The sequence below is a fragment of the Lutjanus erythropterus genome, chromosome 21 (assembly GCF_056507025.1).
Source record: "Lutjanus erythropterus isolate fLutEry1 chromosome 21, fLutEry1.hap2, whole genome shotgun sequence".
Classification (NCBI taxonomy): Eukaryota; Metazoa; Chordata; class Actinopteri; order Lutjaniformes; family Lutjanidae; genus Lutjanus; species Lutjanus erythropterus.
This window is the reverse complement of record NC_139337.1, coordinates 23,357,738-23,383,349: the sequence shown is the minus strand read 5'-3', so window position 1 is coordinate 23,383,349 and position 25,612 is coordinate 23,357,738. Positions and strand designations below refer to the sequence as shown.

Here is a 25,612-nt window from a genome sequence, read left to right as displayed (position 1 = left end):
AACTGTTTCTTTGTGTTTTACGTATGGACTATGTCTGAACGTTCCTGTTTGTGTGCCAAAATGTGATTGACAATCAAAACAGAAACACGGTATGTTTGTTATCCTACTCAGTGTTGTTCTGTTTGACTGCAGGCAGATTTAACTTCCTGTTGAGACCTTATGTTTCAACAGAAATCCAGACAGACTTGTTTGGGATGGGTAGTGCTGCTAAAACAAAAACAGCCAACACCAGTCAGATGATAGAGCGTAGGAAAATCCATTGTATTCAACCATGTTTTACAGATGGAGTCTATGAGACCCCAAACAGATGCATCGTGTCATTTTCTGTAGCTTACTTCTGAAACGTCATCAGTCATAATCATGTTAATAGTTCTCATTAAATTAGGACAAGTCAAAGTTGATAAAAATCAATCTTAAAGGAAAAAAAAAACACTTACAAAACTTGTACTTTGTTTTTATCTAAATGCCATCAAAAATTTGACAGTGCAAGAACATTCCTGCAAATGGCACGAGCAATGTTTTACTGTTAACAGATCACCTTCACCTGCTCTGGAATTAGGGCGAGGAAGTGGCCTCTTATCACTAATAACCAACATTCATTCTTATTGTGCATTATTTCTAAGGCAACATGGAGGACCAAGCGAGCGTTTACTACTGAATCCAGTGGCTGGTGGTTGGGACTGTTGCCAGTATCTGCAGCAACATTGGCACGTTTTCCCCCTCAGAACAGCTTGGTTAAAGGCAACATGTTACACATTGAGTTTGACACACATACACACAGTAGCAAACACACAGACCATCACAAATCCTCCGACTGACACAGAGGCTGCGATTAATCTTGCGAGTCCTCCGATCGTCATCTGGTGTGAGCTGTTGTTAAACCTGATAAATCATCAAACCCTTCCAATGACTCAGTCGTTTCAGTGACTTCTGTCATTTTTCTTAATATAAAACATAACGAAAAAGAATAAATTAATTAATACACAAATCAAAGTGCCCAAATTCCAGTGTAAACACCAACTATCTAATCATTTTGGCGGTGTTGGCAGCAGTTTTGTTTTTATCAGGATTTTACAGAGAAAAGTCTAAAACATAAAAGGCCTCCCCCCCACCTGAAAGTCGAAATGAACTGAGATGATACCGCAATATCAATCAGATGCACATATATGTACACATACCCAAATAGAAAACTCTGTATACAGTACAGTGTGTACAAATGTGTGTAAACCACATCTTGTACAGGGTCTCAAATCAGCATATTTTTTAAAGGAATAGACATTTTGGGTGATGCGTTTTCTTGCTGCAAGTTAGATATGGAGATTGATAGCACTCTTATGTCTGTATGCCAGATACGAAGCTAATACCAGCAGCTGGCTAGCTTAGCTCAGCACAAAGACTGTAAACAGGGAAATGGCTAACTCTGTCCTAAGGTACTAAAATCCACCTCCCAGTGTCTAAAGCTGACTGACTCTCCCTCAGTCCCAGACCTTTTTGTTCTGCGCTCCAATGAGCCAACCTCAGTCAACTTTCTTGTGTCTTGTTCTTAGATAAGTGCTAGGCTTAAATTTTGAAAATGGTTTATCTGATAGCTAATGTTGGCAAAGTGTAACTTAACAAATTTTGAAGATGTTGAAGAACCTTAAGTTAAAACATGTTGATGGGGGAAAATTGGCACATATGTAGTCACATCTCAAGTTAACTAATATTAGCAAAAAAATTATGCAGATAGTTATACCTGATAGCTAATGTTAGCAAAACACAAGTTAACCAGCTAGCTAGCTAGCTAATTAGGTAGCATTCTGCTAACATAAGCTAACTAATGCGTTTTCCTCCAAGCAACATCTTTCAACCATCTCCAAAATTAGTTTTTCTTTTCAACAAAGACAAGTCCAGCACACAGCGTATCTAAGTACAGGAAAGGAGAAGGCTGACCCAGGTTCAGCCCGGTACTACTGCTGCTTAACTGGGCCGCGTTCAGTGTGAAAATGGTGTGGACCATTTTGCTATGGTTTCTGGATAGACTGGTGCACTTTGAGATATGTTTGATATGTGTCACAGGAGTTACCCAATTAGCAACAACGTATGTATATAAACAGCGTTGTATTAAACAGGCAGTATAAAGCAGTGGTCAACACACCACAGTTTCTGATTAAAGGTTTTGCTACGTTTTGTCTGGGCTCCATGTTGGAGGATAGAGCATAAAGGGGCGGGGCTCAGGACGGGCCAATTAACACATTTTACCTTATTTGTTTATCATTACAGTGAAGAAACAGTCCTTAAACTGACAAAGTGTTATTTTTACTCATCGTTTTTGCACGGATTCAACTAACAACACCTAACATTTTAATTAGAGAGCCACAGCGGTACCGGTAGGCAGTCTAAGCTAAGTTAGCCTAGCTAGGGGTAGCTTCATATTCAACGCAGGGATGTGTGATAATATTGGTATAAAGTCTTTAAGATTACATATCGATATCTGCCCAAAATTAAGATTTCTTCTGATACGACTGACCGATAAGATGACGCATTAATTATGCACATGGGACACAAGCATGTCTGCACTGTGGAAGTTTTTTGGAAGTGTCCAAAATGGATTTTAAAGTTATTTGCAATGATTGCTCAGCGTGTGAGGAGGAACCAAATCACATTCCTTTGAGGTGGAAAATATTGTCCAAAATCTAATATCATGCATCCCAGATTTAATGGACAGACATGAGTGGTATCGATCTTCTCATCTAACTATCATAAAGAAAGCTTTTCCCAAAACGTCAAATTAATCCTTTAATTGGCGTAAATCTATTCTTCTTGATCGACCTGAGGAGTGTTTTGTTTGTATGGCAGGAGATTTCTCTGCAGCGGCGATCAGCTCGAGTTGAGCTCCTTGTGTTCTGCAGCTTCTACAACTGGCACATTGTAGTGGCGGTCATCCTCTGTGACGAGGGACACGGACGGCCAGTCGTCCTTATGGTCGTCTGGGTAGTAGGTGACGAACTCCTCCGTGTCGGCCTTGTACAGTCTGTAAACTTGAATGGTGCACTGCAAGGCGTAGCCCAGCAGGAACATCTCCACCTGCACAAAAGGCAAAAAATAGCAGGCAGATAATTGCACAGTTACAGAATGCTCCCTTCTCAAAAACAGCTCAATCAGCTGCTCGAACACATGATATTTATGGGTGGGGTTTCTTTACAGGATCTGCGCCTGTAAAAGCTTTAATTTAAAGAGTGAAAATAACAATTAGATCAGTTGGCACCTTGTCCTTCATGAAACCTCCTCACCCCCCGGGCTGACGCTGAATACTACAGCTCAAAAACAGAAAACACAAGCTCCAGCATGTTTTACTGCTCCAGTTTCAGATGATAAGAATGTTACACACCCTATCTCATGACATCTTTCTTAAAGTTGTTTTTTGTTCGTTACTAAGCGTGACAGCGGTTTACGCGGCAGAAATTTATTGCTGGATTCAAAAGGGCAAGAAAATCCCAGCAGCTACTTTCTTCTAAGTGTTGTTAACCATAAAAGGTTGATGTAAATGTTTCCTGCATGCCAGGAAACTACTGTATGCAGCCAGTAAAACTTTCAGAACATGCTTTTAAATGCCTGCTCAAGTGAATCTGCGGTTTGCTGGTCAACAAATAAAACAGAAGCTCTGAGTGAGTTTCTCCTACCTGCTCCAGCCCGGCGCTGAGGCCCACGTGGCTGAGGTGGTTTGACAGGAAGGAGCGCGGGCAGTCGGACGAGTCCCGGGCGAACAGCAGCCAGCAGAAGAGCGGGACGTCTCCGCCAGCCTGCATGCAGCCGTGCAGCTCCACCGCTCTGCCCAGCATCAGCAGCTTGAGCGCCTCCAGCAGCCCCAGCTCCTCTTCTCCTCCCCGAAACACTCGCTCACACAGCTGCTGCCGCTCCACCGCAGAGGAGCAGTCCACTGCTGCCTGCCACTGGGAAACACATCGATGACACGAATCAATAACCATTTAATAACCATCAGTGGAGCACAAGTGTCAAATATGTGCTTGTTATATCTACAAATGTGCAGTTTTCTGTTTACTTTCAATGCAAACTGTTATTTTGGGACAAAGTGAGCAATTTGATAATATTATTTCAGACTTTGAGCATGTGATTAAAAATATTTTTTGCCTAAATTATTCATAAATTAGTGTAAATTGCCTCATTGCTGAATAATTAAAGATTAGAAGAGAAGTACTTGCAGGCATGAGGTCATTTAAATCAAATTTATCTTGGAAGCATGGATGTAGAGCCAAAACAATCTAGTTAAGCGACAAAAATGAACTATTTTGATAATTAACTGATCCTTTAAAGAGTAACCTTTGTACTTTTCAACCTGGGTAATATTTTTCCCATGTTTTTGTGTCTAAATGACTAATAAAGAAAAACGTTTTTTAATCCCTCTGGGCAACTGCACACCAGCAAAGTACATCTATTGAAAGTGCTTGTTTTTGACTCGGATTGTTATTCTAAGTGTCTGACAACAATAATGGAAACTATCACCACAGAGACAAACCCTTTTTTTAAAGGGTAAGAGAGCGTTAGTTTAACCAGAAACAGCTGTTTTATTGCTCTCACCAAACTAACCAGACTCCCTTTGCAAAACTGTAATTTTCATTCCTAAAAGTTGTTAAGTGTATTTTTGGCAAAATGGAAATTATCACTATATATAAAATTCCAGTGAGTAAAAAACACGCTGTCCTCACTTAGAGACAATTTTTACAGAGGAGGACAGAGGACTGATAGAGAGCCGAGAGCTTTTGGATTTAAAATGTCATCACTTCCTCATTGTACTACAGATGGACAGATGGATGCACGACCCAAAAAATGCCACTAAGCACGACTGTTGACTGCTGCCAGACTTCAGGACGGGTTGTTTGGTTGAAATATACCCTTAATTCATTAAAGGTAGTTGTAAAAATATTGTGAATGAAGCAAGAGGGAGGTCAGACATCAGAGAAGGAGAAACAGTGTGTAGAGCCAGAATATTTTCACATCAAACGTGGTGAAAGGAAGTGAAGGAGTGTTTTTCAACCAAACAACCAGAGTCTGTGACTGTTGGAGCAGTGGAAAGATGAACCAAGATGTTTTTTTGGTGAGGTTTTAATGAAAACAACAATGATAAAATTCTCTTAAAAAAGCTCTCTCTCTGCAGAGATCCTTTTCATAATGTTGTCACACACTTAGAAGAACAATCTGAGCCTGTCAGTGGCAAAAACAAGCACTTTTAGTGGATGCACTTTGGTGGTTCACGGTTTCCTGGGGAGAAATTGTCGTAGCTCCGTTTTTCTTCTGTCGGCTGCAGCGCTCTCCCTCAATACTGGATTTCAAAAATTTGTCACTTTGACACAAAAACATTTGAAAAGATGCTGAAAAACACCAGATACCCTTTCAGAAATTTTAAAGTAGAAATACCAAACATGACCTTCTTTCATTTTCACAATTATTTCCCGTCTCTTCTTTGTTTAATGTGATGGTAGATTGATTACCTTCAGGTTCTGTGTTGTTTGAAGGAATATGAAGACGTGAGCTTTTGAAATCCTTTATACTTTGTTGTCATGAATCAAAGTATCGGTCTGAAATGAGCTGAAGTATCTGATGGTTATCTGACCAGTTGTGGCAGGGTATCTTTGGTACAAAGGTTTGGATAGACTGACCATCCTTTAACCACATTGTGACAACCTCAGCCCGTCCCTGCCAGGCTGCATTTTGTCTACCTGTTTTTCAGGTAGGCGGGTGGGGCAGTGGATCATCAGGGCCCAGAGTTCCCAGTCTATGAAGCCCTGGCTGTTTTGACTTTGTTCAGACTGCAGGCAAATCAGCTTTGTTTCTCAAATCAAAGACAGTCTGTCCACACAGAAGTCAGGACTGTCCACACTGTTATTTGCAAGTGATCAGATCAGATTTGTTTGTCCAGACATCACTAACCTATCTGCATGAGTCACTGAGGAAACAATGAAGGCGCCACTAACTGTGTATTGCTGTTGATGTGGCCAAAGAAACTAAAAAGGAAAACTATGCTTTTTTTTTAACTTTCTGCTTTAGTTTCTGTACTTCTGTCGCTCTGGATTTAACGTCTTCTCCACGTGTCGCGGTTTCAGTGACACAAAAGAGACTTTGAAATGCAATTTCAGCAGCCAGACTGAGACGCATCTGTAGAAACCAGACTGGATTTGCATTTCAAACCACCTCCAAATGTGGCTTGGCTCCGATTTGCAAAAAAATTGCATTTGATATTCTATATGTTTTTGATGTCCAGACTTTCAAAAATCAACCTGGATACGATCTGGATATGCCAAAAAACAGATTTGGGCTGGCAGTCTGTGCAAAGCCAAACAGTCTCTCTCTCTCTCTCTCGTTTCCTGAAGGCACCCGTTTGGTTTTGTTGCAGCTTTAGCTCTTTTCTTTACTTTGTTTACATGCACCTCACTATCTTGACTTTCTTACACACCCTACTGTACTGAATCCACTGACCTCCACGCTTCATGTGTTTTTGGCTGGACCACAGTGATGCTTCTGTGACTGAGTTACTGAGTGAGTGACAGTACACCAGTGGTCAGCTGAGTGTTCGCCACTGGTGGCCGTTGCTCTTTCAAAATGAATATGCACGAACGGAGCCGTCCACTAGAAAGGGCCTTGAGGGCCCCCAAAAGGCTTCGAGTGTTCGCTGACTGCTCAGGCTGGAGAGCAAACAGTAAACCTTCAATCAAATCTTTCAACAATAGATATCCCACAGTCCCGTCACCTTGACTCCTCGCTCCTGATACTTCGTGCCTGATGTTTGTTTCTTCGCTTTGTAACATTTACACATTAAAAAAGGTAAAGTGCTACAAAAGTGAGAAAGTGTGTGGGTGACTGCATTAGTACAATGTGTGAAATAGTAATTGTCTAGTTTTTCATTCAGCCTTACTAAGAAAAAAAAACAATGAAAGTGGTTTTCTTAATGTTGGAAAATGTACTTCTATCTAAAAGCTACATTTCCACAGTATTTTATTGGATTTTTATCTAACATTCAACCAGAAAAATAGTTTCACTGTTTGGCGACTTCAGTTGAAAACACTGCAATTGTTTATTAAATTATTTTGTGCCTGAATTCTACCAGCCACTTTCATATTTTACCAGCATTTGTCTGGTGGCTAGTGTTAATTTCCAACCCTCTCTTCCCAAATGGATCAAGTTGCAGGACAATTTTTTACGTCAGATTTGTTCAAAGTGCGAATAAGATGTGAAGCAGCCCCGCAACTCATCTGCTGCTGACATTCAAGGCTACAGAAAAACAACAACAACAACAAGAACTCTGCAGCACTGGGCGCAAACAGTCCAGACTGCTTTTATCACAAGCACACTCGCTGCAGGGACACTGCGTTAAGCATAAACAAAGCTTTAGACTGGCGCAGATCATCGACGCCACTACTTCCTGTATCTGTTTCATACTAAAATACATACATACATACAACAGCCCGAGTCTTTTTTGTTCTAATTTTAATTCTAGTTTTAATCCATCACCAGTCTATTTTTCTAATCCTGTCAATTCTTCAGATGCAGTGGAAACAAACAGGAATGTAAAGAAGGGAGTAGTAGTTATTTATTCATTTCCTGACTTTAGATTCTGGGGCTATTTTGTCAAACACCATGTTTCTCCAAACTGCCATTTACTGAAGGGCTATTGTAAGCAGTTTTTCCCTCCCCACCCCCCAAATTCCCTACATACACACATACATTAAGCGCACATAAAAAGTCATATTTGTGGAACCAGCGTGGACAGGGATAACACAACACAGTCTATTCTGAGCGCAGCTATATGGAGTCCATAATGTCCGGCACAAAACCAGCACACAGCTACCCCTCATAAAACACAAGAGGTCTGACTTTTAAAAAACGTGTGCAGTAAACACCAGAATTCCTCACAAGCGACCAGCGGCAGCGTCTGACTGTAAATTGTGGCTGGGGCCCCAGTCTGTTATAGTAAAGAGGCTCTGTGGTTTTAACGGTCGAAACCGTTTCTTTGAGGCTGAGGGTCCATCTATCCCTGCAAATCCTTTAGAGCATTACTGTGTTAATGACACACAGAGCAGCGCAGCAGTTAGAGGAATACCTCCCTTTAACATATGGTAGTAATCACATCTAAAAGCTCAGAGGATGAATCAATACCCTCAGTGTCCACGGATGGTATAAAAATAGTGCTGTGGTTTACTCGCTCTGTGTCTTTAAAATACTTTCTCGAGTGTTTGTGAGCAGTACCTTATTTCGGAGAAGCTCCATGTAGCCTCTCAACTGCAGAGTGGCATCTCCTGTTCCATCTCCCTGCATGCATTCTCCAGGAAACGTCCACTGACTTATCAGTCCTTCCTGGGCCTCGAGTTGCTTCGGCAGCTGTAAACACAAAGAATTACAATGCTAAGACGTAACTTAAGCTGAAGCACTGACATTATTAACACATGGACACTAGAACAGTTACTCAGTCTTCTGGATTTTCTTATGTTATCTTTTCTTGGCTTGCCAACAGTGACTGTCCAATCATAGCTTATAGCTGTGCGAGGCACGTCTGGCAAGGCCATGTTTCTGAGACATTTGAGGAGTTAAGAAGGTGATGTCCCTCGTGTAGCTTTTCAAAACAAAAAAAGACACAACAGCAAATGTCTAAGCTAAACTGCTCTAACACCAGCTGCAACTAGCCTACTACCTACCTAAGTGTTACTTCAAAGACTAAGGAGTGTTTTACTAACGTTAGCTTAATCAGCTAGTTAGTGAGCTACAGGTCATAAAATCTTGCAGCAACAGTTGACATTTCAATCTGCAAAATGGACGATAAATGGCCAGGAATAATACAAACGCTTAAAGGAACTTTCAAATTGTGTTTTTGGAGGACCCTGTGGACAAAAGTAGCGTTGTTTCCACGGTTATAACCACAAAAAATACCTTCAAAGTTAAAATTATCTAAAGAAAAATCTCCTCATGCCTCTTTTTAACTGGCCAAGATGCTACTCATTTGCAGATCGTCTTGTTTGTTTGTGCAGGTCCCACAGATGCATCACAATGAAACTGTTTGATAATGAGTTAAAAACTCCATGAAGTAGGTTTAAGTGAGTGTTTACCATAGTAACATCCTCCTCCTGCAGCCATGCGGGCAGCTGGGTGCTGTGGGAGAGCACCTGGAACAGCGTTGCTCTGAGGGCACAGTAGTTATCTCCCCTCACTCTCCTCAGGCTGCTAAACGTCTGGGACATCTCTTTATAACCCTGCAGCAGCACACAGGGACACCACAGGAAGTCTCTTAATGTCAAAAACAACAACAACAACTGGCTTTAATCTGACGGCGCTACAGGCAACACCGACCTTTCTAATGAGAGCACTTTTGGCAGTATTTCCTTTCCACTCTCTCTCACTGTAAGACAGAATATCCATCGCCAGGGCCAGACTGCATCTGTCCTCCACCTTTAAAACTGAGTGAGACAGAGGAGAGAAAGAGGAAATGACGGACAAAACAAAAGGACTATTGTTTATATTAACTATGAGGAAACAAACGCGGCATTGTTTCAAATCTCTGATGCAATTTCAGCACATAGATGTGTCATTTGTACTGACGTGTGGTTTCTGACACAGCCGGTGGTCCTGGTTTGTTTTCTTGTGATGCTGACAGCTCCTCGGCTCCTCTATATAAGTCTTCTTCACTGGAAGGAGAAAAAAAAAACGTCCATGATCTATATTTTCCTTATTGTCAACAAATTCTGAGAAAAGAGGAGAATTCCTACTAACAAGTCCTGTCTGATATATCTTCTTCCTCTGTGTCGGTATGTCCAGGGTTTTATTTCCCATGTGAAACTAAATTATTTTTATCCAAACCACAACTTTTTTTCTCTTTTCTGCCTCTCTTTAATATCCCACAATTGCCACAGGAAACAGAAATATGAATCTACTGTGATCACACTGTGATCTTTTGCATATTAGGCAGAGGTAAAGGAATAACATGCTACATTTTCCTAAATAAAAAGAAAAAAAACATTGTATAAACTCAGAAACATAATCCCTTTCAGTCATTACTTATTATCTGTTAGAGCCCAACTGATACATTAGTCGCTAATTAATTGATGATCGAAATAGTTGGTGATTAATCTAATACCTGATTCATAATAGATAAATCACTCATCAGACAAGTCCTACTGATTCTACCTTTAACAAGATCTCACCATGGAGGTGTTACAGATAAGACATATATGTATATTTTTTTATTAGACAGCTCAACAGCTTCTCTGTCTTCTACAATAAAAAGGAAAATATTGCTTGATGATTTTTATTTTTGTTGTTGTCAGCAAATCTTAACCAAAGAAAGACAACAGTAACAGGTAGAGGTGGAACAATTTCAATCATTTTCGATCAATAATTCAAATTCAATAATTGAACTGAAAGGCTGAATCAGTGATTCTCCTTGATTTTGTTTTTTTCCTCTCCACCCCTGGATACCTGCAGGGTTCAGCGAGTGTCTGCGAAAAATTACCCTCAAGTATGATTGGTTGGTTATCAGTCCACTGACAGGCAGGAACTTAGTTAGTTAATGTTTGATGAGCACTTTTAAATGTGCAATGTTTTCTATTGTATGTAGCCTTTTAATTTTTTAGAAATTTAATTTACTGAAATAATAAATAATGAAAATAAAAGTATTTTTCATGGTACAGCGTGGAGGATAAATTTTGCAGTATCACATCCTGAGGAAAGACGAACAATTTCTTTGTGAGGACTTAAAGAATAAATTACGGAAGATATATGTTATATTTTTATGGTGTCACACAGGATTATTTATTTTTTAAATTTAAATCTTAAACACTGAAATCTAAAAAACTGTAAGATACTGTAATAAGAGTAACTAAAGTAGATATAAGAAACAGCACATTAATGCGCCTGTGGGAACGTCCCTGCATAGATCTCCATTGTTGTCCATAATCTAATAAAAACACATGACTGAGTCACGCCGTTGCCCCAAGTGACATGTTCCTTCATTACCATGATCACATTCACTGTAATTTATTTTGAGTTAATCCTCAACACACTGTCCTGCTGCTGTAAATACTCACTAACACACCAAACTGGCATTAATCCACAGCTGAAATAGTCCGCAAAGTTATTTAGTCCTTGCTGAGTAATGTTTGCTAAAAACCATCACGCTCACCTACTTTGAGAAATGTGTGGGCTTTTTGTTTAAAATGAAAATATACTGCGTGTTTATAACCCGTGTTTACAGTGTTAGGTATTCAGTGGGAATGAATGGGTTTGGAGGCCACAGGCATTGTTGGTTTTGGTGTTTTTATGGAATTTGTTGACAATAGAAAACATGTAAAGAATAACAACCTTGTCTTTTGAAGGAACAGTTGGAGCAGGAGGTGGAGCAGATGCAGCAGTGTGGGAAGCTAAGCAATGTCCTGCTGTGGAGAGGGTCAGCAACAAAATCTATTTTAGCCGCAAAACAAACAAACAAAAAAAAAAATAACAGTCAGTTTAATTATATGCTATATTCAAAACCTCTTCACCTTGCCGTTTTTTCTCACGGGAAACTAAAGTTATAAAAGCAAATACCACTCTTTTTAAAGCAACCAGAGTCCACTGGCAAAAACAGTAATTTTACCTCACAGATCATGGGAGTTTCTGTTCTACCACTGCCTTGATCTGACAGTTTTTTTCTGTTATTGTGTGACTTCAGTGAATCCAATCTAACCTTTTAAAACACCAAAGTCGCACAATAACACAAACAAACTAACTGAACGAGGCAGCAACAGACGAGCACCTGCTGTATTTTGTGAGGCAAAATAACAGATTTTGCCCATGGCGTTTGGTAGGTTTGGAGAGAGTGATATTTGGGTTACATAACGGCGGTTTCTCTTTGGAAAAGGCTGTCTGACTGGTAAACTGGTGAAAATATTTTGGGCTTTTTTATAGTAGCTAAAATACATTTTGCTGCTGACCCTGTCGACAGCAGTACACTGCTTAGCTTCTGTAACTCATACAAACCCACAAACTATCCCTCTAAACTCACTAAACTCAATAAACTAAACATTATCCTTCAGTTTGTTGACCAATCCTCCAAACCGTGACGAAAAATGCCAAAATATCTGGCATCTTCTCATGTTTTTGTTCCAATTTATACCAATACCAATTTCACTTTATAGAGAACTGTGTGTTCTTGGTGGTTACTCTGTGGCAAAAACATGTGCACTTTTTTTTAACAATGTGTCTGGGGACGATGATGATGTGTAACATCTTTCAGAGCTGAAGACTAAACACGTGGTGCTGAGTTCTGTATTGCCACACAGTTTTAAACAGTGCCTTCCTGTGTTGTAACTCAATCTTACAGTGGTTTTAAATGGTTCACATGTGATGTGTGGCGTGAAAAATCCATTTCCCTTCATTAAGGGAACTAAAAACACGATCAGTACAAACCTATTCCCCAGGTCATCTTCAGGAGACTCCTCCTTCTCTGTGACAGATATCTCCTCAGCCTTCACACCAGTGGAGGAGCTCCCCGCCAGCTGCTCCTCTTTCCCAGTGACCTCCTGAATCTCAGCATCTTTCCCAGCCGGAGTCTCGGCCTCTGTGGGAGCGCTCTCCACCTCCTCCACCTCCTCCTCCTTCTCCTCCTTCTCCTCCTCCTCCTTCATCTCATTGTTCTCCTCCGCTTTGGGAACATCTCCATCTTTGTCATGTCCTTTTAAGATAATTTCCTCCCCAATATCCTGTTTGATGTTCTCCGGGGAAGTGGCCTCCTTCGAGCTCAGAGTTGCACACTCAGGATCTGGCTTTGCATCCTGATCAAACTTTGAGCTGCACAGAGAAAATGTTTTTGTTACTATTCATGCTTTTTAAATTCAAACTCCAATTCCAAAAAACTTGGGATGCTGTGTAGACAAGATGTTTGATGTTCAAACTGATAAACTTTTTGTAAATGTACACTTATTCTTAATTTGATGCCTGCAACATGTTTCAAAAATGTTGGGTCAGGGACAACAAAAGACCGGAAAAGTTGTGAAATGCTCAAAAAGCAGTTGTTTGGAACATTCAGAAGGTAAAAAAAAAAGGTTAATTGGTAACAGTGTCATGATTCAGTATTAAAGGGGCGTCCTCGAAAGACTCAGCAAGGATGGGGCGAGGTTCACCCCTGCATGGGAAAACAGTTTAAGAAGAACAGTCCTCGTCACAAAACCGCAAGGAATTTAGGGATTTCACCATCTACAATCATTAAAAGATTCCGAGAATCTGGAGAAAAACAGTGAATGCCCATGACCTCTGACCCCTCAGGCAGCACTGCATTAAAAACTGCATTAAAGGCATTTTGCTTGGAAATCTGTAAAGCCTCTATTGACGCTGAAACATACAGATTTTGAAGCAACATATGCAGCCATCTAGATGATCTCATTTTCCAAGACACCCCTGCTTATTTCAGCAAGACAATGCCAAGACACGCCGTTATAACACATGCAGAATGCACGTGTTATAACAGCTTGGCTTGACAGTCAAAGAGTTCAGGTACTAGACTGACCTGCAGTTCAGACCTGTCCTCAGTTCCTCAAATGCTTACTGAGTGTTGCTAAAAGAGAAGCTGATGCATCACGGTAGTAAACATGCTGCTGTAATATAACTGTTATACCAACTGTGCCACTTAAATGACATTTTATATCATGAAACATTTATTTATTGTACAAATACTGTAGAAAATATAAAGGAGTCTCACAATCATTTTGATACTGTAACAATCTGCTGCTGCTGGTGTCTACATGCCCCCTAGTGGTGACAGGGAGGTTATCAAAAACACAAGTACACAGTTTATGTAAACAACTTCCTTGTTTTGATATCACAAGCTCTGAACCGACTGACCTCTCGCTGGTGTCTGCCACAGCTGTGGTCTCTGGCTGCCCGACATAGTTGGTGGAGTCTCGTTCCTCACCGCTGTGGTCGAGTCCTGTGGGCTCAGGTCCAGAAGAAGACTCGGAGTCATCATGGCTTTTCGTGACTTCGGGACCAGCCTCCACACACACTGAAGAAATGCCATTGTCTGAATCCTCTGTCACAGCACTGCGCACAGGACGAGAGGAGCGGATTCTTTCATCGGTCACTGTATACTTCTGAAATATTACTGCACTGATGCATGTTTATAGTATTAATCAGATGAGAGTTGTGTCCCCAATCTATTTAATACTTGTCAAATCAAGTTACCTCATCACACTGATGTAATAACTCTATAAATCACATACTGCCATAAAGCAGGCCTGCTCAGTGATTTTACAACACTGCCCTCGATGCCCTCATACCACCATAGATATGACAGGGATAATGATTAAATGAGATGGTGACCTCTGTAGAGCAAACAGTTGAAAAAAAAAAAGAAAAGCAATTCGCAAATGATATACCTGTATATGAAATGTTGTCCAACCTGACTCTGACAGCCGAGTGATACGGTAAAAAGACTGTGAATACAATAAAAGCCAGGGGACTTTCTTCCTGTACTGACACTCTGTGGTTGTGGTCGACAGATATGCTAATATCAAAACAAACAAAAGTCATGGACAATTTCCTGCACGCTACAATCTAATATGCGTGGTTGTTTTAGGCATTCAGGTTTTTTATTGATTAATGACAGAAAACAAAACAATGGGTTATGCTTTAGATTTAAGAGCGTGATGTGGTATTTAAGAGCAACTGCATTATTGTAAACATTATATCATATTATTGCAAGGCTTTGCTAAATACTCTATTCTGATTGGTCAGTTGCAATATTCTAAGGTCTGTTATTTCTGTTTACATAACCACAGCAAGCAGGGTAATGTACAGTGAGCAGGTCACTATCACAAAATAAAGCCATACAATCATTTTAATTATGTGTTGTGTGCCTTTTTTTTTTTCAGGGGTGGGAATCATGTAATAAGCAGGATAATAACATCGGGGTCCTGAATCATCCTGTCAGGATTTACGATTGGAGGGAAACATGTTAACATTTAGAAAAGACGATGGTGACTGAGGAAGTTTAAGCATGATGATGAGAGTTACAGCACAGGGCGTGACACGAACATTTTCCCCACTTCCCAAAACTCAAAACGCAGAGTATATATGCATACAATCTGTGAAACTCAGTTTATGTAAGAGTGTTTGCAGGATAGCAATAAAAAAATATATAACAAAAACAAAACATGGCTACGTCGACCAGTTGCAGCCTTGGTCAACAAAGGAGTAGTCATTCCTTCTCTGACTGTTTTACGTGAACTAAAGAGCTAAAATTATCCAGTAATGTACCAGAAAAAGACACGAGATAAGTCTGAAAACATGCTTCAAATTTTTGTGTGGAAGAAATGTTTTTCCTGCCGTCCTATTCTTCAAACCAGCCCTTCAATGCCTCATGTTTAACTTGCTCTCCAACAGCCATATTTGGAACCACTTATCTACAGCTGTCAGATTTAGTACTTGCTTTCCAGGACGTTGTTTATTTAAACATAACTTCACTAAAACATTTCAAATACTATGAGAGTACAAAGTGACTGATTGATGATAAAGAATAAAAACTAATCTACTGCTCAATTCTAAAGGCACATATTCCAACCGAACCTCTTGATATGATATGATTTTTCAAACTAACATCCAAAACAGAAAATGAAACTTTGCAGTTTGTCCCGTCATGTGACTTACCAGCTCGGAGCCTCTTTGTCGACCTCCTGACCGACCACAGAGATGGCCGACACCTGACACAGAGTGTTTGGCACAGATAACACTTCATTATTCTGAGAAAACGCCCCTGATGGTTCGACCGCAGCGGTGTCAGTTGAGACCTTGGAGCCTGTCTCTTCCTCATTATGAGCACTGGCCAATGTTATGTGGTCTGTTGCTGTGTTTTTCTCACGGTGGTTCTCAGGACAAACTGCCTCAGCTGTTTGTGAGTTGTTAGCAGGGATTTTGCCCTGCATCAAGGCTGGATTTTCTCCTTCCGGTGCCACGTTTGTTGGTGTAAAAACCTGCCAGTCAGCTGTGGCATGTTGCAGGGAGTTTAAAGTGCATGGCAGGACTTGAGCTTGTCCGCTGTCTGCAGGAGGACGGTCCTTCATGTCTTCAGCTTGTGCTCTGGTGGAGTTTTCTTTCAGTTTAGACCCTTTCCTGGGAGAAGGTGTTGCCGTTTGTTTGACCACCTCCTGCAGGGGTCCGTTCTCCTGAGCGTTATTGGCCTCCGGCTCACCATTCTCAGGACACTGCTTCATCACCTGCGCAACCTCGGCCTTCTCCTCCACCTTTATACTGGCCTCATTAGGTATTATCCTGAGCAACATAACACAAAGTGGATAAGCAATGTCACAAAATACAACAAAACACACCTGCCAAACTCTAAATCAAAGGGATAGTTCAGTTTTTTTGAAGTGGGATTGTATGAGGTACTTCTCAGGGGTGCAACTGATCGCCCCGCCAGAGTTCGGCTCCCATGTGATCCGCAGACTACATGTAACCGTTTTGCATCTGCTGTTAGTCTTTAAAGTAATAGCTCCCTCAGTCTCTTCGTCCTGCAGATGGCGGGCACAACTCCATGCAGAGTTGCAGTAAAAAATCTAGACAGATGTGTGCTGTTTTACTCTAAAGTGCTGTGGGACAATGAGTCTTGAAAGAAGACTAGAGTGTAGACTCATTATAATTTATAGTGTATATAATATCTATATCTATATCAAGGCAGCAATAGACCAGCAACTCCTGTGTTCTACAATGTAAAAGCAGTCTGGTGGCTTTGGAGAGAGGTGTGTCTAACCACAGTTTCCTGTCAGAAAAGGCTCTCTAATGGTGAGGTAAAGCATTGAAAATATTTTTAGTTTTAGGTGGATAAAACATAGATTTTGCTGCTGACCCTGTCCACAGCAGTACATTGCTTAGCTTCCTACGCCGGTACTCTCTCTGCTTCTTCGAACCGGGGGAATTCTGACCTCCATTCACTGTAGGTAACACACTGACTATGGATAAGTACCTCATATAACACCATTCCAAAAAACCCAAACTATTTCTTTAAAACGCCAACTCAGTCGTAGCATTTTTCTTCAGCAGAAACCCCTAGCGGATTTGTGACCACAAATAGGATTTTGTAGTAAATCTGTATTGTAGGCGTTGAGAAAGTGGGAAATCTATAATCCAGTCATCTTTATGTCGTATCTATTTGCACTAACCACTACTGCATGAAATGACAAATTAAAGTCTCTTCCTGAAACGACTGAAGGCCTCGGGAAGTCCCCTAGCCCTGTTTGTGACCTCAGCACTCCATGATTTGGTCAAGTAACACACCCTACGCAAACATCTAATCTTCTAATCTAAACATTTTTTTTTCCTTATCCAGCACAGATGGTCACATCTTTACAGGTCTTTTTCATGATCTCACATTTTTGTCTACTTGCTGCCAGCAAAGATAAAACGTTGCTCGAGTCAAAACCAACATTTAAATACAACATTTCCACTGGCAGAACACAAACCTGTAAGCTTCCACTTTCAATGCTGACAAGTGCTCCTTACTGAGTCAGTTTTGACATTTGCTGTGATCTCAGTCTGAAAAACCAAAAACTTTGTGGTAAAAATATGTGACTGAGTCACTGATGTAAATTTTAGTGACTATGCCAGCAGTAGCATTAGCATTAGACTGTGTAGTAATATTTTTATTCACTGCTATATTTTTCTGTATTCATTGTTTTTATTTGTTTTATTCTGTTATATTCATTTGTTGGCTGCTGTCTCTGAACCAAGCTGTCCCTCTGTAACTTTAAAGGTTTCCTCTCTGTTCATCTGTGGGATCACATGTAACCTGCAGCTAAATAACAAGTTTAGAACTAGTCAACCAAAAGAAAACTAGTTGTCAACTATTTTGACAACTGATAATCGTTTCAATCATTTTTCAAGCAAAAATGTCAAATGTTTGCTGCTTCTTCTTCTTAAATGTGAGGATTTGCTGCTTTTCTGTTTTTGGTTGTTATGAAAAGTCTGTGTGTTTTTGGACCGTTTGTGGAGTAAAAGAATTTAAAGACATCAACCTGGTTAATGATATTTTATAGATTAAACAATTAATGGATTAATCATGAAAATAATTGGTATATTAATGAAAACAACCTTAAGTTGCAGCCTTAAACAGGTTTAAAAAACTTCTGTGTATGTAGCAACATCAAAACATCCATTTTCATTATAGATTATATTTTTACAGTTTAAAATGCACAGTTTCTAACATGTATGTATTACCAAGCTCTGTCATTGTCAAAATAAATCCGGCACACTGTACATTATGTATATTGACATGTATCATCCACTCCATGTAAGTATATTCATTCAATATTTATGTATTTGGACTATTCATATTGTTCGCAGTTTACTTGTGAAATACTTGTGCAGTACACAGACACCTTTATTTGCTCACTCTTTTGTCCTGGTTTTTAGCTGTATGTTTATTATGTGTAAGTAGACTGACAGCAATGTAAAACCAGAGTCAGTCCCTTCCATGTGTACACATACTTGGTCAATAAAGCTGAGTCTGATTCTGATAAATAGTGCTAGTTTAAAAAACAAAACAAAAGGAAAAAAAACATAGGCTGGAGGTCTCCAAACTCCAAAAAAAGGAAACAGTTATCTCAACAGTTATCTCACCGTATGTCTTCATCTCCTCCAGGACCACAATTGCCCCCCACAACTGGCGGGGGCACCGTGACCTTCGATTCATCTTTCAGCAATTCACTTCTTTCCTCCGCACTGCCACAGGGACTCTCAGCGTGACAGCAACTGCTCCCCATCTGTTTCCCACCGCTCCCTCTCAGTTTAGGAGGTCAGACGGGTTGTTGGCTGAACGGTGACTTCTGGTCCAAAACAACCTTAAGCGACCTGATAAGTCGCCGAAGCCTGGAGATTTCAGGAGTCCATGATGACAAGGGTCAAGCTGCTGCTAAAGCCAGGAGGCAACCATGTTTGTGCGTGGTAATAGAGTTGATACCTGAAAGCAAAATGTCCAATGTCACTGACTGAATGATTAAAACACTCCTTCCTCCCCTCAGAATCACCACACACAGTTGGTGCCCAAGTTACAATTTTGCCATATGGGAGAGCAAATAACACCTTTCACAAATATGGACATGGACCTGCTACAAGCACCTTATGTCTGCTTGAGAGTGTTGCTGACAATATTATTGACAGGCCGACTTACTATTAGTCTGATGGATACTGTCTTCTTATTTTTGAACTTCTGTATTAAGCCTCGTAAGCGTGCCTTTCTTTCAAAAGTGAAAAAGGGGATGCACATGACTAATTTATTCCCTACAGTAACACATATATTAACATTATACTGTAATAATGATTTGTACCCATTAATTGACAAAATATTCTGGGTGGCAAAAGAAGTCCCAGTGATTTTCCTATAAGGCCACTTGTTATTTGAGTTAAAAAGCCCTGCACAACTGGATTAACAGCATCAAAAAAGACAACAACAACAAAGAGTGGACCCAACATTGTCAAGTGAGGTGTCAGTGCTGTGCAGACACAGACCACTACACTAACAGTGCATGCTGTCACAGCTATCAGTATTATTATGTGTATCTAGATATCATATGGTCACAATACTTTGCGATACGACTAACAACAATTTTGACTCTATCTACATACCAAGAGGCACAATTTTTGTTATCACCTATCGATATTGTACGAGAAAAAACGTGCATAGTTAAAACTCCCACCCGGGTCACAGAATTTGGTGAAACACCAGCTAAAACGTTTTTACAATATACATTCAGTCTAAAATTAGCTTAAATCGCTGCTACACCCCATCGTTAATGTAAATACAATGCAAGGAAGTAACGACAATGACAGCACATTTCACACTGCATATTCAACTGTCAGTGCCATATTAATAATGACAAGAAAAACATACCTCGGTTGAGTTTAATTAGGGACAAAGTCCACAAGCCTGCAGTCATGTAGCTCCGATCCCTGCTTCACTTTTGGTTTAGCTTGAAAACAAGCGTTAAGTTAGCTAGCCAGCTAGCTGAGGTAAACTTAAAACATAAACATACGATACTAAATCCTGACCGCCGCTCATGAGAATCACTGCAGCCACACTGGTTACCTTCTATAATTAATAAATCATTATCATTCAATGCGATACATTTCATAAATGACGGGTATTTACTGTGTTTTATGCGGAACATCTGTTGGTACGAACCCCTAGCATAGCCAGAGCAGCAGAGCAGCAGGTCACGGCTCGGTCCGAGCGCATGACGTCATACTCATGTGCGCTGAGAGTGTTGCTGCATTCAAGCGCTGCTCGGAAATGGGCAAATTCACTGCACCCGCGTTGTATTTTGACACACCGTGGTGGAAGTAATCAAGAACTTTTACTCAAGTGTTGTACTTGAGTACAATTTTGACTACTTGAGTATTTCAATTTTAAGCTGCTTTAAATTTCTACTCCTCTATATTTCCGGCAAATAGTGTACCTTTTACTTCATCACATTCATTTGACTACTTTAGTTGCAAAATTTTATAATACAGATTTAATTAATACAAATTATGATCCACATATATTGATGTATTATGATGATGATTTTCATTATGAAGATCATTGTGATTATTGTATAGATACCTAGCAGTGCATAAAATAATACAAATAGCTACACTTTTACCAGCTGCAACATTAAAATGATGAACACCTGAATGCAACAATAATCATAATCAAATTATATAATATTTCTTATTCTGAAATGGGACATTTTGCATAATATGTACTTTTCACTTTCAAGTATATTTTCATACCAGTATGTTTGTACTTTTACTTGAGAATAAAAGTTGGAATGCACGTCATGAATCTATTGATAATTCTAACAAAGTTCTGCCCTTTTTCTGGTTGTTTTTACAGGACTTTGACCTGTACATAAAAAAATATTTTGCAACAATAAAAAAAGCCATAAAAACTCTAAAGGCATGTGTTGCTTGTATGTAAAAATGCAATTGCAGATTTAGCCTTTAATAGTTTTTTTTCTTTTTAGTACTTACTTTTTTATGTATTTGTGTTTTATTTTTATTTCTCTCACTTTCTCACTTGTAATCGCTCCTCTAGCGAGTTTTAGTCTCAATTTTGCACTGTTATTTACTGTTACATGCAATTTGTTTGATAAAGATTTACATCAGTGGGTTGTTCTTGTTACATTTTGCCAATCTGATGAAAACATGTTTATAAATCTACCTGAGGTTTTCTGTGGCCATGCTTTTGTTTATATGAATTTAAAGGAAGCGTGCTTTGAAAAGGGCCTAAGTATTTACTAGATATTAGAGCAAATTAAAGGTTATTCTTCATTACAAAATGTATATATGGACAACGAAATATTTGTGAGAACAAAATGCAGTAAAAATAGCAAATCCATTTTTATTTTCAAATATTCTTCAACCATCTTATACAAATTATGAATGTAAAATAATATTGTACAATATTTACATCAAAAATAATTCACTGTGTGTAAGAATTTACACTAAAACCTGTTTTGTTTCATAGTTCATGTTCTTGTCCAGGTGTGGTCCACATCCTGTGTGATTCTGTCCCTGACGCTCGATCACTACATGTTCTGCAGCTCCTGTATGTGACCTATCAGCTCCTGCGGCAGTCCGAGCTCTGACACGAGGTCGACGCAGTGCTGCACGAGGTAGTTTAGACTGTCACTGGAGCTGGACAAACAGTCAGTTGACCCAGCACAGGGCTTTTGTGGCTGGTGAGGAGCGTCCAGCTCCATTTTTTCTCCTCCCTTGCAGCAGCCTGTTCCTTTACACCCCCCTTCGCAGCAGCCTGGATCCGGCTTCTCCATCTCCAGATCCTCAAAGCTCTCAGAGACGGAGCTCACGCTGGGAGGAGGATTCTCCAAAGCGTCCCTGATGCGGTCCATGATTTTGTCTTCATACTGTGACACCCGCTGCAAGAGGTCAGTCACAGAGGCTGGGACGGGGCTTTCCGGATGCTGGATCTGGCACCAGCAGCATACAGCACTGTGACGGGACACACAAAGAGGCGACTGTCAGACACAATGGCTCAGAGAAGAGACTGGGACAGACAAGAGTCTTCAATAATGAGCAGAACAAAAGAGGCTCATGATGTTTCTGCACAAGAAAGAGACAAATATTTCACACACAGGAGTTTTCTATAAGGTTGTTGAACAGCAGGACAAAAAAAGAAAAGTCATCTGAATAACCAAATACTTTTTTCCAATATACATATGATTCTGAGAAAAAAAAATAGCTCACATGATGAGCTGTTAACTACTAGAACAGAATTCTGCAGCATGACTTTAAATATCTAAACACACACAAATACAATAAATGGAACAGTCCAGCTTTTTACAGTTTATATACATTTTTACTTCCCTTGTTACACTTTCAGATCCTGTAAAACACTCACATCCCCTTGAGGAGTTTCAACAAAATTGACAAGTTTTAAAGGCTTTTATGTAAGAAAAAAGAAACACCTGACTTTTTTTTGTCCTTACTGGTAAAAGCAGGACTCAATTAAAAAAAATGTTGACTCAGGAGACATGTTACCACGTCAGTGCTGTAATATGAGATACTGTGACACTGTCTGATAAATTTTCCTGAATTTACTGCACTGTTCTTGTTATATATGCCTTTATCATCACATATAAACTGTGTCATCGGTTGGAACAGAAAAACACCAGGAAACCAACAAACATGACGACAAGATTGTTTATTTCAAATGTTAACAGATTTTTGGTTTACATGAGTGACTGTGTAAAAGAAACTACACATTTTTCAATGAGTATTTTGCAATTCAAGCATATTCCTAACCTTAATGACATAACGGTTAAAATGAGCTATTTTCCAAACTTTCGAGACTTTGTACAAGCAGCGTTAGTACTGATCCAAATCCTAATTTGGTCTTAATTTTATGTCATTTTAGAATGTACTTCATTTTGGCAAAGTTTTTTTTAAAGCTGACAATCTTTAACTTTTGGGTTCTTTTGTAAAATGAAAAAAAAAAAAAGGTGTGTAGAAAAACATGTTTGCATTTCTCAAAGTAGGGCACTAATAAAGTTCATTTTGGTCTCGACACAGAAATGCAGGAAACACATTGGCACAACAGTGTAATGAACTGATAAAACCAGCTGACCTCATCACCCGCTACTAACTTATTACACACTTATATTATTAGTGATACTTATCTTTAGTAACTGTGTGGCAGCAACAGACCACAGTTATTATAGTTTTTTGTATTTCTATTTTCAATTCAGTTTAGGTTCAACTAGTTTCCAGAGTGTGTTTGCTCATCTCAGTTTACAAATTTCTAGCATTAGTTTATTTATTATTAGTTTTAATGGGTTTTTATTATAATATGGGAGGGGTATTTGTCAGGTGCAAGTTTTAAGAAGATCAGAACAGGTATTACAATACAAACAACACAAACAAGTAATTCACACTCATGTAGACGTCCCAACTCAATACACATACGCACAAATCTGCACAAGTTTGACCAAATGGACAAAGACCAAAAACTTAAGATATTTTCTGTTTCTGTTTATTTTAATTAGTTTGGTAAACACGCAATATTGTTTCAGTTAGTTTTCACTTCCTTTGGAAACTCCTTTTATTTTCATTTCAGTTAGACGAAATGTTTTTTCCACAGTTAGTTTTAGTTTGGTTTTAGTCAGCTATAATAAAATTGCAACAAACATGAGTTAAACGCTCATTTATAATATCCTCATGTATTTGTTTACACAGTCTGTTTTATCACAGGCTGAGGCCTTAATCAAAGTGCAGTGATTCTTACTTCTTGTATTCTTTCATTTTAAAAACTTTTTAGAGGCATAATGATAAGTAGTATCATAATTCAATGTAATGTATATATAATTTCTAATACATTTAATCATATTTGGAGGCCACAGTTGTGTCTTTGGTCTGACCACTGTTCTAAAGCATCTTAATCTTTACATTTATCACATATGGGATAAATTATATGGTGGATTACCTGACGATTCCTTTGAGTCGACCCACAGCTGCAGTCTGAAGCGCTCCTTCCCTGAAGCCCTGGTCGAAACCGACCTGAAGTGAGGCCTCCTCCCCGGCATCAGCTCCGTCCACATAACCATCCTGTCCACAACACCAGCGAGGAGGCAGAAACACATGAACACAAAAAAAACCTGCCTTTACAGCTGCTACACGTAATTAATACGAGTGAAATAACTTGACAACTGACTGAGAGTTACTTATCAAAATATACACACAAAGTTCAGCTTTAGTTTTAAGTAAAACCGAGCAAGTACAGCAACGTATTTTGAGGTGAGTTAACAAAGCTAACGGTACCATGACTCTCTTCTTCATGTTGGAGGTCCACTCTCTGCTTAGAAGATTAATGTCGTCCGCATTCTCATCAAAAACATCTTCTCCGCTGAACGACACGGCTTTAACCCAAGACATCTTCAGTTTATAAGAAAAAAAAAAAAAGTCTGTCAATAATGTTCCACGAGCAGAAAAATCCCTACTAGGTGTTAGCCAAGTTTGATGTAACTGCAGCAGCAACTTCTAGCTAATGAACAATACGTCATCATCCTGCGCCAAAGACAGAAAATACACCTTAAAATGGAATTTGTAAATCTCCGAAGTCTTATAGTCTTTTTTTTAAATTTTATTAATGTTCTTTTTAAAAATAAATAAATAAATAAACACAATCTATTATTCATATGCATTATTATGTTGTGATTTTTATGAAAAAAAATAATGTTATCTCTCTTATTTAATGTTGAATGGTGTTATTGTCTTATGCTTTCCATGCCTTGTTTGTAAATGGTTCACTATTTTAAACATTTTTATTTTTTTTTCCCCCCCTCACATCTTTCCTTTTTTTAAAAAAAAAAAAGAAATAGGCCACTTGGATATTTTCTCTTGGGGACAAATTTTTCATGTAATATTTCATTTAAACAGTAATCTAACCACTTTAGAAATTTAGAGGGGGAAAGTGAACTACTGGTCCAATCTTTAACAATATTTTGTATATTTTATATGTTATTATTTTAATGTTTTTTAATGTGAAATCATTCCCCAGTTGAAAAACTAACTACAACTGTAAGATAAATGTCGTGGAGTAAAAAGTATAATATTTGTCTCTGATATGCAGTGGAGTATCAAGTAGCATACAAATGGATACAAGTACACTACTTGTGGAAATGTAGTCTAGCTGAACTGAAATGGAAACTTTTGAACATCTTTTTATTTTTTTACAGCTCCCATACCAAAATGTTCAAAATGGACCGCTTTAGAGTTTGATAAGGTTCATTTGAATTATATTCAACTCAGAGAAACAAACAGTCACTTCAGTGAATCTCATTTTAATTGTGTGCGAATAAAACACTCATTGTTACAAATGGAAAAGAGGTTCATGTCTTTCAGTCTCTCTTTTCTTAGTCTCTCTCTTTCTCCTCAACAGAAATGTCAGTAAATGACACATAAAATAGACTAATGGCCTGTTCAGTTGAATGAGTACATTTAACTACATAATTTTAATATGTAAATTAGGTCATTTTATTTTATTGTGACATTATTTCCATGCATTTTTAAGTCATGCCACTTTTTTCTGTGTTAGGGTGTACTTCTC

The 25,612-nt window shown here is 39.1% G+C and overlaps 2 protein-coding genes across 2 annotated transcripts; both read right to left on the bottom strand.

Moving 5' to 3' along the window:
* Positions 1-2,679: 2,679 nt before the first annotated feature.
* On the bottom strand, positions 2,680-20,387 carry LOC146307688 (uncharacterized). The gene is made up of 11 exons (XM_084710407.1): positions 19,898-20,387; positions 18,628-18,967; positions 15,664-16,284; positions 13,861-14,058; positions 12,430-12,810; positions 9,586-9,671; positions 9,337-9,443; positions 9,096-9,239; positions 8,242-8,373; positions 3,663-3,932; positions 2,680-3,066 (listed from the first exon to the last, which is right to left on the bottom strand). Exons 2-11 carry the CDS (start codon positions 18,768-18,770, stop codon positions 2,860-2,862), a joined length of 2,289 nt encoding a protein of 762 aa, XP_084566533.1. The 5' UTR covers positions 18,771-18,967; positions 19,898-20,387; the 3' UTR covers positions 2,680-2,859.
* Positions 20,388-21,363: 976 nt separating this feature from the next.
* On the bottom strand, positions 21,364-24,523 carry otulina (OTU deubiquitinase with linear linkage specificity a). The gene is made up of 3 exons (XM_084747264.1): positions 24,325-24,523; positions 23,990-24,111; positions 21,364-21,999 (listed from the first exon to the last, which is right to left on the bottom strand). Exons 1-3 carry the CDS (start codon positions 24,436-24,438, stop codon positions 21,576-21,578), a joined length of 660 nt encoding a protein of 219 aa, XP_084603390.1. The 5' UTR covers positions 24,439-24,523; the 3' UTR covers positions 21,364-21,575.
* Between the last annotated feature and the right edge of the window lie 1,089 nt (positions 24,524-25,612).

Excerpts from the sequence above, each read along its gene's own strand:
- LOC146307688 (XM_084710407.1), bottom strand. The coding sequence starts at position 18,770 with ATGGGGAGCAGTTGCTGTCACGCTGAGAGTCCCTGTGGCAGTGCGGAG. Across the intron at positions 14,059-15,663 it reads GACAAAGAGGCTCCGAGCTG|TGCTGTGACAGAGGATTCAG; the intron begins GTAAGTCACATG and ends TCCTGTGCGCAG. Across the intron at positions 3,933-8,241 it reads TGGAGCTTCTCCGAAATAAG|TGGCAGGCAGCAGTGGACTG; the intron begins GTACTGCTCACA and ends TGTGTTTCCCAG.
- otulina (XM_084747264.1), bottom strand. The coding sequence starts at position 24,438 with ATGTCTTGGGTTAAAGCCGTGTCGTTCAGCGGAGAAGATGTTTTTGAT. Across the intron at positions 24,112-24,324 it reads ACATGAAGAAGAGAGTCATG|GATGGTTATGTGGACGGAGC; the intron begins GTACCGTTAGCT and ends TGTTGTGGACAG. Across the intron at positions 22,000-23,989 it reads CGACTCAAAGGAATCGTCAG|TGCTGTATGCTGCTGGTGCC; the intron begins GTAATCCACCAT and ends GTCCCGTCACAG.